At 40.3% G+C, this 12,708-nt stretch overlaps 1 protein-coding gene across 4 annotated transcripts in view; it reads right to left on the minus strand.

Annotated features, from left to right (window-relative positions):
- The window catches only part of LOC138300782 (cGMP-dependent protein kinase 2-like), a 3,513,105-nt gene that overhangs the window by 3,061,157 nt on the left and 439,240 nt on the right, over positions 1-12,708 (minus strand). For all 4 annotated transcript variants that reach the window (XM_069240551.1, XM_069240553.1, XM_069240554.1 and 1 more), the window contains exon 2: positions 11,557-12,161. In XM_069240551.1, coding sequence (XP_069096652.1) covers positions 11,557-12,059 — 503 coding nt within the window. In that variant the 5' untranslated portion in view covers positions 12,060-12,161. The remainder of the gene's footprint in view (positions 1-11,556; positions 12,162-12,708) is intronic.

A 12,708-nucleotide genomic window follows, 5' to 3' on the forward strand; every position in this document is an offset into this window, starting at 1 on the left:
TGTGTTTGCTGGAAAAACATCATGCAACAGAATGTCCTTGATAAATTAATCCCTTTCTTTTGCTACATCTATCTCTCTATGTGTTTGCAAAAGTTGTTTTTTTGTAACCTGTTTTGTAGTTGATGGTTGGACGAAACACTTACTATGGCAATTAAAGTGAAGAAGTTTAGCTTTAGTGATTATATCAAACAGCTTTCTCTCTTTCAATACAAATCTCTCCTGCTTCAGTTCTGCATATAGTTTCAATCTATGTTCCAGGGCATGTAGTAGACATGTCTTTATAACATTATCCACATATTGTTTGGTCACAAAGTTGTGTAGTCACAAGGGCTCAGTCATTTCAAACGGGTTTCCTTGCTGCTGCATGAAACAAAGAAGGTTATGAACATGTCTATTAAAACGCCCCCCTCTCTTCCCCACAGGTTTGTGATGAGGAACAGTTTCTCGATGGTGCACTAATTTTGAATTTGCCATCTCTCTGAAAACATTGCAAATAGAAAGGACTTCATGATAAACTAGCTGCCATTGAGAAACATATTCACTTTTACGAGTCTGACCAACAATTCCCTTGAAGCTATTCTGTGATCTCTGGATCACCTCTTCCAGTTCATATCTGGAGCCACAGCCTGAACCTTCCCTCTCGGTCTTTCACCAAAAAATGCATTTTCTGTAGAGGTATGGTTTTTCCACCTCTAGCTTCTTCACTCTTTTCAAATACCAGGACCCATATCTCAGATAGTTTATACAATCAAATTCATGAAACACAGTAATCAGTGACTCCACAGTCTTCATGTGCAGTTCCCAATCACCTTCCCAATCAGCAGGTACCAGGTTTTTCACTAGAGCTATTATGTATAAAACATTTTCCCAGTACTTGCAACGTTCTGATTTATCTTCACATTCTTTGATAAACACTACAAACTTGGTTTTCAGGTTTTCTGATTTTCAACTGAGTGTATAGAACATTGCCTGGCTTTGCATTATGTCTTTTGAATTGGGTGCATACTGTGCCTTGTTCACTTCTGAGATAAGATATGCATAACCTAATTTATCATTCTTTTTCCAGATAGCATTGTTTCAAAATGTTCGTATAGCCTCAGATATGATGAGCATACCTTGTAACTAATTAACATAATGAGTTGCACTCAATAAACAACTTTATCAAATCAATCAACAACTTTATTTCAGCTCAAAAGAGCCATAAAAAAGTATACAACACAAATAAATAAGATAAAAAATCCAACAGGCACGCTGCTTTTCATAGGCACTGTAGAAAAACAAAACATGTTCTTTGTCTTCAACACTTGGACATCACAAAGGACGTAAATTATTGGAGGGCCCAGTGCTTTTATTCCATATAGCAGTAATACCGGGAGATTCCTTAATCTAAACTCAATACTGACTGGACAGTTTTGCTTCCAAAGATTTCAGTCTCAGTACATAGTTGATGCCACATCCACTGAGATAACTACCTGTATGCTGCAACGCATCTTTTGTCACTTTGAAGACAGCCATCACTGGGATAAAGATCCAAGATCAAATTCTACTGAATTGCTCATAAAAATGTCAGCTACAATACGAAAAACTAATTTGTCACAGAAAACGGGCAGGATAGGCTGATCTTCAAACTGAGCACGCACATTGTGGTATTATTTTAGAGCTGTGTATACTATTGCATTTTTTGTGACTGGAGATACTATTTCTGGTAAAAACCCAACCTTCTTCAGTAGGATGGTATTCTTGAAGATCAGAGTATGAATTCCAGCCCATAGAGGAACTGGCTTATCTTCATCCTTCAGTCCACACAGAATAAGCAATATGATAAGTTCAGTTAAGTCAGCTTTGTGGAGTACAGCATCAGGTACAAGAAGATAAATGTCCTCAGCCCCTTTGAAACTTTCTGGTAGACTGGGACATGTTGATGGCTTGTAGTGAATTTGCACATGTTGGCAAGGCAGTTGGTTCATGGGATTGCCTTTCACTTCTTCGTTTATATGTTCAAAGCCATCATCAATGTTGTTGGCTTCTATTCTGAACTCAAGAACTTTGTTTAATATCAGCAAAGCAAAACTGTTACAAACAAATGATGTAAAAAATGTTAAGACAACATCAGGCATTTTTGTTGACTCCCATGATTTTCAGGGCTGTGGGGCATCAGAAAATTTGTCATTAAGTCTGTGAGAAAACAGTGCTGTTTGCAGAGGCCCCCTAACTTTTTGCCCCCATTTTTCATCTTTTGCTGGTGTTTTCCTGACTCTAATGGTGCCCTACATACAGGTAACCAGTCCCAGGGCCTGTGCTATGTGTAAAATGACTATGCAAATTAGGCTAATTATAATTGACTATGTCACCCCTTCTTATAAGTCCCTAGTACATGGTAGGGCATGTAGGTTTAGGGACGTCAGCATAGGTGGTGCACTCATAGGTGCACTGCAGAGGTGCCCAGGGTCATTTTAAAGGCAGGCCTGCCTTGCTTGCTGCTATTAAATTAATGTTAAATGCAAATTCGACTTTGGAATTAAAAGTACTTCCAAAGTCTTAAACTAACTTATTTTTACAAATATGGTGTGCCCTAAGTGCCCCCAGTGTTGGGTGCTATGTACCTATAAGCAGGGACCTCATATAGTTGTTTTATAAGCCCTGGTGATGTTAAAAAGCCAAATTAGTTTTTCCCTCACTGTAGTGAATAGAATCCATAGGCTAAAATGGGGAGACTTTATTTTAATTAATAAAGTCTCCAAAGGAGCAAGTTATGACAAGTGTGGTGTCAAATTAGTTGTTATAATAAATCCCACAACGTGCCATTGTTGGATTTAATATAACTAGTTAAGGGAAAGAGTTTCAAAAATCTTCCTAAATGTTACCAGTTTCAGCTCTGTAGTGCCCATCTCTGATTGGCCAGCCTCTGGCAGCCTTGCCAGGCTGCCTTGATGAGGTGTGAAGTGGCCAGGACTGAACAAAAAGGATGTGCCCGGGGGAGGAGATCAGCCTCAGCAGATGGTGAAACAGGATGGGAGAAGATCAGCCAATCTGGTCTTTAAAAGAGGGAAGAACAGTTGCAGCAGCTCTGGACCTCCCCCATTTCCTCCTAACCCAGACAGCCAGGTACCCTCTTCATTAGATTAGGAAAGAACAGGAGAGAGGTGTGTTTAGGATTTTTAGCCACACCAGTGGGCAGGCTCAGCCAGACCTAACCTCCAAAAATCAGTTTCAGCCATGTTGGATTTTTGAAGAATTCTGCTCCCTGGGATTGCTTTTTGCCATACTTCCCAAGAAGTGGTCATCCAAGGGGGTAGTGGCATGCCTGTAATTGGACAGTCACCTCCCCCTTGCATTTCACCCCAGGAGCAAGGATAAATATTGCAGAATTGCACCCAGACCTCAGATCCCTACAAGGAACAACAATAGAAGAAGAAGGACTGCCCTGCAGGACCCCTGACCTGCACCTAGACACTGCACTCTGAAGGACTGCACCAACTGCGCACTTGGGCTTCACCACTAAAAGGACTTTGCCTGTCTTCAACTGGTTCAGGAGGGGACTCCCTGCTTGCTACCGGTGAGAAATAGCTAACCAGAGTCCCCTGCATCAAAATGTGAAGGAACTGACCAGCTGACCAGTGGCTAGTGGTCATTTTGGGATTTGAACCAAGTGCATTCTGGGAGTTGGAGTCCTAGCTCTCAAGGAGCAACTCAGAGCGTCTGGAACCTTGGAGTGAGCTGTGGACTCCTAAAGGACCTTCAAAGACCTTCTGGAAGAAGATCCAGACATTTAGAGAAGATTGGATAACTTTGGGAAAAAAGGTCCATAAACAGATGACTCGCCTAGCTGAAAAGCTCCGGAGCCCCAGACTTCCAAGATTTCACCAGGTGATCTTGGAAAGCCAATCCGATGACGTTGACTCAAAATTGGCTTGCTGTAGAAGGTCATCCGACGTCAGAGAGAAAAAGATTTTAAAAAGTGACAAAGTCGGAATATAAAAAGTTGACCAGGACTTTCTATGCAGTGTATAGGGACTCTAGGGACGTCAGATCAAGATTCAGCTTTGGCCCGGATGAAGATTTACATCCCAAAAAATTATCTAAGTCCGAATGTAGAATTCTTCACCAAGGTCTCCTGTGATGCGCATCTGAAGACAGCTCAAGGGAGGTTGGATCAGATTGGTGACTTCATCCTGCTGAAGAAAATCTTCAAAAAAAGACTAAGTCCGAAGGTAAACTTTTGACCCAGGCCTCCCCCTTACTGTAGCTCAGCAGGACTCCATCACAGTCAGCCTCAAACTTTGACTTTGCCCGGGTCTTGTGCAACCAGATAACCATATTGGCACTTTTAGTTTCTATGCACTAGAAATGTTTCATTCTTTCACAATTCATATCTCCGGTTCCCCTTATCCAATTTAACTCATTTTGGTGGCATTTTAAGGGAAAAATATAATCTATTGTTATAAATTGGTGTTGGATTTTTATTGTGCTTTGTGTTTTACTTATTCACTATTTTGTGATTTTTAAATGCTTTACACACCTGTCTCCAAACTTAAGCTGTGTCGCTCATTGCCAAGGTACCAAAGGTTGAACTGCGTTTAATTTATTGAGACCTAACTGGACCTAAGTGGAGGTTAGTGGCCTAATGCTAAGTGTAGGTACTTACCTGCCCTTACCAATAATCCACTTTCCAACAAAGTCCAAAATCCAAATCTTTCAGGATGTTTCTCAAAATGGTTCCTGCTGATTTTACTACATCCTGTGATCTTATTTTGGCAGCAAGAACTTCAGGAGCTTAGAACACCATAAGTAGATCATTCTTCTTCTTAGGCTGACAAAACAAATTCTGTCATTGTACATTTTCACCAGAAAAATCTTAATTTCCTTATTATGGATCAATACAGTTTCACCTAAGTTGACCATCATTTCTCTGATCTCACTGAGAGTGACCCCATAGCCATCACTTAAGAGTGGCTTTAAAACTTTATTTGCTTTTTCAAAGAGTGCAAACTTAACTGAAGGCTGGCCGTTAAGTTTCTGCTGGGAGGTCATTGTACATTCATCTTTTCGAATGTATGCATGCAGTTCAGGTGCGCATCTAAATCCGCTGCAAGTACATTCACCTTGCTGTTTAGATTAGCTACTTCGGTAAAAACTTAATTTTGGAAGAAACTAGCTGCAGATAAAAACATGTTTGGCCTTTAAGACTCATATACTCTGTACTTTGTCCTTTTGTCAGTCCCTTTGACCCTTGTTCTGGCTAAACCACAGATAAAACATTGAAGATCCTCTGCTTTCTGATCTGTTGTTAGAGGTGGAGGAGGGGTAGCCACTGATCTTCCAAGTGGATGGGCGTTGGGTTCGGTTGTTGTCGCTTTCTCAGAAGACTCGGATTCTTGTTGTGATTCACTGGTTTCTGCTATTTTTTTACACTTTTTTCCAAGCTTTTTTCCATTGTATACGACTCATAGCACTCGTTGTTACAAGGATAGAATATTTGATCCTCTTCACTCATCAGTTTCAATCTTTTGTGAACTTAATTTTGCCGTATTTCTGCAGCATATCAAACTCTCTTCTGCCCAGCCACAGTTGATGTTAGCTTTCTGTTTCAGATTAGTTTGGCATATGACACTTTTTTTTTTTGTTGAAGGAGCCCTCATATTTTGTAATTAGCAACACTCTGTCAGGAGGTAAGGGTCCTCTGCTACCACCTGCTTTGCTCTTGTCTACGGAATTCAATCAATGGAAAACCTGAAACAAAAATAATATCAAAATAAATTACCAATATGATGGCTAAAGCACATCATTATAGACTGCCGCTTTGGAAAATAGAGGAAGGGTTGCTCTGAGGAGTTATTCTCTTTCTCTATAAGACTGCTTGACCCCCAAAAACCTGTTTTGACACCAAAATGGAGTATATAGGTCTCATGGTTCCTGAAATATTACATCATCACTGCAACATATAAACCATTTTTAAAAATGTCATCCAGGGAATATCAGCCAGGATTAGCAATGTCTCCTAAGCTAAATTACTTCTCTAATGATACAAAAACAAAAATAAAAAAATGAAAATCTTTGGACAACAATTTTTTATAGAGGTGTATCAAGGGGCCAGGACTAAGAAGTACTACAAAAATATAATTGAAAAAACTATGGACAACCAAAATATTTTTATGGTAAGTATATATTGGTAAGTGTAGATATAATAGTCCTAACTCCACATTGTGTACCTTGATAATATATATATATATATATATATATATATATATATATATATATATATATATATATATATATATATAGTACCTTCTTTATGTTGAGTTATGTATAGTTGTGCTTACCCAGTTTTACTTTGTGGATATTTTGGCTGTCAACGTTTTTGATATAATATTCCTGTACCATGATTTTTTAAACTTATATTTAGATACCATACTTTTCAATCAATCAATAGTTTATTCGGTCCAGATTTGGACCATTTGAGAAGTTAAAAGTAATCATACATACGAAAAGATAGAAGCCATGAACCATTGCATAATAAAAAAATAAAAAAGACATTGGCAATTAATACAGAAAAAAAAAAAAAGTTCATAAAACTACATAAAAAGTTTCTTAAATAATTAAGACAAAACTCTCAAAATAGTCTCTGGATCTTACCCTATGCAAGATGCTGAATGCTAAAATGATACTAATCAGTTGTTAAAAGCATAAAAACCATTCTAAAACGGGTTTATACATAAAATAAGACATAAAAACTACATACAATAGCTCCTATTAGCAAAAGTTAGAAGTCAACCAGTGGAAAATGATGCCCTAAGTTAATCAGTTCTATTGAATAAGTTGATCAAATAAATTGCATCTTGCCATTTATAAAATTATATATGCTGAGGAGCTATAGGTAGCTTCAGTTGGGGTAATCCACTAGACAGCATGCTCGGGGATACAGTCTTTTATCCTCGATAGGTCGCACTAATAGTTTTATTTAAAATCCCAGACTAATATAACAGGGTACTAGTTCGCTAACTTCTAGACCGTTCTTCAACCGGTGGATTAAGATCTATAGTGATCCTACTGCGGATTTTCCATGCTGCTGCCAGATATTTAGAAACAGAACTCACTATCAGCATGGAAGTATCATATTTGCATATTCTATATACACTGTTACGGTTTTGTGATAACAGTGTTTTGCACAGAGGGGTAATCCACTTCCCTCGAGGGCATTTGTACAGAGGACAGAAAAATAGGACATTCTCAGAAGTTTCCTTGCATAGATGGCAGTTTATGCATTTGTCAGATAAGGAACTATTAGTCGACCAGCAAGCCGTGAAGCTGTTGACTGCCAATGTTCCATATCTGAACTGAAGTAATAAAGAGCGAGCACGGGCTGGTATAGGGATATCCAGGAAGCTTTCAGGCAGAGGTTCGTGCTTAACCAGCAGAAACTCTGCTGTCAGCCGACCTAACCCATTTGAGCCGAGAGATTCCTCATAGATCTTTTCCCAATAACGGTCTTTGATCAGGCATTTAGCGTTACCAGGAATCATCTTGGGATTCTCCCAATAATGGGATAAATTCCCATCCATAGCAAGGTGGCAATAGTTCTTTAACTGCTGACCTGAAGGGTTCGAGTTCATCCGTTTTCCATAGTCTGATCCAGTACAGAAGTGGTCTTAAGTATGCTGTATCTTTAAAACTATTTAGACCCAGGTCCAGTCTTAGGGGGAGCATCGGCGTGCCCTTCCCCAGTCTGGATATGTGTCTAAGGAAATTATTTTCTTTGATTTGAAGAGTGTCCATTTGTCTGTGAGATCCCCAAAGTTCCTCTCCATATAGGGCCGTGGCACAGATTTGGGCTTTGTATATTTCAGAGATGAGCGTCAGAGGGGGGCTTGTTTCAGTGCTAGCTTTACGTCCTATCACTTCACATCTTTGGCTGATTGTTAATGCCCCTTTCCTTATAGCTGGATCCCAGCTGCCCTTATCAGATAGTCTGATGCCCAAATAATCGTATTCCATTACCCTCTCCAAAAGAATTGAATCCATCTTTATATTTGCTCTAAGCTTCTTGTTCGGGGCACTGTATATCATGAGTTTAGTTTTCTTAAGATTTATGTCTAACCCGTAATCTCTGCAGAATACACCGAACTGGTTTACCAGATTCTGGATTCCCATGGCTGATTTGGACAGGAGAATAGTGTCATCTGCATAAAGTAAGCAAGGAACTTTGGTCCCTGCCAGCTTTGGGGAATCATTAGTGCAATTTGCTAAATACTTAATACAATTATTTATGTATAAAAGAAAAAGGGTTGGGGCCAAAACACACCCCTGTCTGACTCCCCTCTCAATAGCCACTGATTCTGTTAGATCACCATTCTTGCCGCTCCTAATTTGAGCATAAGTATTCTCGTGTAGTCGGGTGATAAGTTTCAAAAGGCCATGTGGGACACCCATATTGGCTAGTGTCAGCCATAACTGGTTTCTAGGGACCAAATCAATCGCGGCTCTAAGATCAATAAAAACTACAAAAAGGTTGCCCCCTCCTACTTCCACAGTCTTCCATTTTATTGTTAAAAATTTTAGCACCTGATCTATGGTACTAACTGCTGGCCTGAACCCTGCTTGCAAATCAGAAATAGCATTGGTTTCCAGAATCCATTCTTCTAGACGGGACAAAATTTGCTTTGCAAAAAGTTTTTGGAAGTTGTCGAGTAAGGAGATTGGGCGGTAGTTAACAGGGTTAGAGGGGTTACCTTTCTTAAAGATGGGAACTATCTCTGCTCCCATCCAGGAGCTCGGGACAGGTGCTCCTGCAGTTACTGCATTGGAAATGAGGTTCAGATATGGGGCCCATATATCTGGGTTTGTCTTGTATAAATCACCTGGTATTTTATCAAGGCCGGGGGCCTTTCCCCATTTCAATGAAGCGATCGCAGCCTTAGTTTCTGCCAGGGTAAATTCAATTTTGGGGGTCTCAGTAATCATGGTATGGTCAATTCCCTGGAAGTAACACCAGTGATCCCAGAATATAATCGGGAAAAATGATCTGTCCACTCTACAGGGAGTATTGAGGCACCAGGCGAACAATTAGGTTCTTCGCTGGCATCAGCCACCAATTTCCAAAATTTCGAGGTGTCATTTATTTTAGCAGACTCCAGGAGGGAGACCCATCTAGATTCATCCCATTTCCTACGGGCTCTACCTTGTTCCTGTTTATAATCTTTCCTGGCTTCCCTTATATGATCTGACTGGCCTCCTCTTAAAGCTCTCAGCAGTTTCTGCTGTGCTTCCCTGCATGCGGCGTTGAACCACCTTGCGTTACACTTCTTTTTAACTTCTTTTGCAGACTCTTTAGTAAAAAGATTTTTTAGAGAATTAAAAAATTGTGTGTGGGCTGCTATAAGCCCACCACTGTCTTCTAAAGACTGAGATATACGATCCATGTGATCAGCCAACTGCCTGTACCCAGATGCCAAGATGGCTGTGTCGGTGTTCAGGGATTCCCATCTGACATTTCGTCTATTGTTGGTCAGTGCGAGCTGTTGTTCGTGGGTCTTGGAACAGGAGACTTCAAGTAGGGGTAATAGGTTCCTAAGAGATAAAATCAATGGTTCGTGGTCACTTTCCTCATGTTCTACAATGTTCATGTCAGCCATATAGCCCCACAGGCGGATATCAAGCAAAATATAGTCTATCTGGCTCTTCTTTGCCCCGCGCCGGAATGTAGGGTGAAGATTAGGGTCCGAGCGGGAACGACCATTGCAAGCCCGCAGGCCATGTGCCAGTGTAATATCCACAACCTGATGTGTTAATCTATTTATTTTTGGTCTTTTGCTTGATACCAGTTGAGGGATACCCCAGTAGGCGTCTTCATCTTTGTATAGTTCCTGGGCCAGCGAGTAGGGTTCAAAAGTAACATTAAAATCTCCAGCAATAAGAATAAAGTGGGAAGGTGATTTACAAGAAAGAAAGCTGTCCAAAATAGTCAATGTGTCGGACTCGTATTTGCTACCCAAGCTCCTATTATAAATATTGATTATTAGAAGTGGTTTCTCACTAAGGGATGGTATTGATAAACCCATTAAATCAGGGCAGCCCAAGTCAATTGTTTCAGTCCGACATTTAAAGGAACAGCTGAGCCATATAAGCAGGCCACCTGAGGGTCTCCCTGAATTCACCTTAGTTGCTGGGACCCAGTAACTTTTGTAACCAATTCTGTATTTGGGCTCCAATGCCCATGTTTCTTGGAAAAGACATATTTTATGTTTGTCTATAAATTTGCCCCATTCAGGGTTGTTCATTTTATTCTCCAACCCTGCAATATTCCAACTAAGGATGGTATCTAGGCCATCTGTTTTGTCATGGGGAGCTTCGGCCACAGGGTTCTCTCTTGCAAATGGGGTACCGTGAGGAAGTTTTATACCCTTTTCAATCGTATCTATACCAGCCATGTTTGGGTTTCCCAATACAGTATTGCCCAAAATATTTCTTGCCCCGTCTAGATCGGGGGGTGGAGTGAGCAGGTCGAGTGTCTGAAATGGTGGTGAATCTCCAAGTTTACTGAGATCTAATAAATCTGTAGCTAAATTGATCTCAATCACCTTGAGCTCCTTATTTGCACCCCCAATACAGATTTCAGAACACTTAGAAAGATCTGACTGAGCAAGTGCGGAAACTGGCATAGGGTCTCTAGTGTCTACAGTAGGGGTTTGTTCGACCTCAGGGTTGCCTTGCCCTATTTCGTGAGTTACCATACTTTTGGATTCCATCTATGCTGAATGTCGATTAATATTTAAATCTTGTTTTTAAAGTTATTGTTCTTAATCAACACTTTTCTTTTTCTCATGCATTTTCACTGGAGTGTGGGACTTATTAGAGTTTCTACAATCATTTAGCTTTTTCTTACCAATGTAGTTATCTAAGCATGTACCATTTTCGCGCAAGGTTTTCTAGTGCTGTCTTAAAAGAGTATTATTGGTATTAAAAACCTTATGAACGTTTTTGTAAAAATGCACTTGAGTATGGACGTAAATCAAGATGTACGGGACTACATACGAGTAGGACTTGCTGAAAACGTTTTATTAAAATGTTCTGCAGATTAGGCATCAACAGCAGGCGATTTATAAAACAAGACAATCTCCGGTCGGATAACATGACAGTGATTAGACTTCTGTAGAGAAACAGATGCAATGCTCGAGTGAAATGTCCACCATTTCACCTGGGGTGAATACTGTCAAGCATTTAGTTTCATGCACTCAAGAAAAGACGCATTCTTTAAGACATATTCTGGTCAATCAAACTGGCAGAGGGAATTCGGTCCACTGGTGCCACAAGCCATTATGTAATGGTATCTGTGCTCTTTAATATAGTGCAATGAACTAATCTATTGACTGAAGCGACCTGGTGGTCCCTATGTGCTCCAACAATCTATTTTGTCAATATTGATTAACTGTATGTATTTTCATACTTCTCATTTAGAATGTTTTAATCTTATCACTGAGAGAAACAGCCAATACAATGATTACATACTTACGAATTGTAGCAGATGTGCAGGAGTCCTGCATATGGTGAAGATGCTCTTACCTGGATTCTTTGCGGAAGGACGCCAACTCAAAGGTGAAATTCTGTGTTGAAGGACAGTAAAACTTTCTCGATGTTGGTTCTGCTGACACACCTTCTTTAGCCTTCAGACGCCTCTGGACTTCGGGAGTGTGCTCTCCACATCGATTCGGCACTTGGTTGATGACACTATTTAGTTTGTTTTCTTGGCTGGTGAGTGGGGACGTAGGGTTGCTATTGTACCCAATGGCATCTTGCAGCTTTTCAATCTGTGATACCTTTGCTTGGAGCTCTTTCTCCAGTTGCTTGATTCGTTCATCTTTCTCCTTCAGCTCCTCCCACTTCCTCCGCAGCTCCTCTTCCAAAAGGAGGACGGTTTCTTGCAACTTTTTCAAGGCTCCAGATGCACTGTCCCTTACGCTGGAAGAAGTACAGCTGTCCTCTGCTTTCGGGGCTTTGACAATTCCATTGCCCATGGTATTCTGTCGGAACATCCCAAACTCAAGAGATGGCACCTTACTTTGCATTGGGCGTTCCTCTTCTGCCTAATATTGGGAAGTTGGAGGACACTCAGCAGGTGTCCTAGTTATTACATTTTTCTTGCCATGACATGTTTTTGTAAATTACACCTGCAATAATAGAAAACAAAAATATTGCACAGTTGTCAGTTTTATCACTATGCGGCCGTTAGAAGAACTAGACAAGAACACAAAGCATAAAACAGAGCCTGAGAGGAAAAGCATTGAAAAATCCCAATGCCCCCTGTGAAATCATTGAAGATGTCAGCTCAATCAACCCATGTTACACTCATGGCCTGGCTATATTGAAATGTAAAGTTCTGAAGGTCGTCAATGCTGCCTTAGGCACCATAACAACACACAGAAAGTATTAATTGAATTGACTTGCTCTTAGGCGCTACGCCTTAGATCTGTCCACAGCTCTTACTGTCCTCTGCAAGCGGCAGCAGCCATGTGATAAAGCTGATTAAGGATGTTATTTAATTTCTACGGTAGGCTTTCTAGATTATTTTCAAGCAGATAACACGCTATTTGTCGCACATATTTGCTCAGCTGTCAATGTCAATTTTCTATCATTTAAAAATTATTATTCTTGTGCAGGATTTAACTTTTGGCTGTGTAGTTTCTACCTCATCTTCATAGTATTGCCTTATGATGT

Source organism: Pleurodeles waltl, chromosome 6, assembly GCF_031143425.1.
Source record: "Pleurodeles waltl isolate 20211129_DDA chromosome 6, aPleWal1.hap1.20221129, whole genome shotgun sequence".
Lineage (NCBI taxonomy): Eukaryota > Metazoa > Chordata > Amphibia > Caudata > Salamandridae > Pleurodeles > Pleurodeles waltl.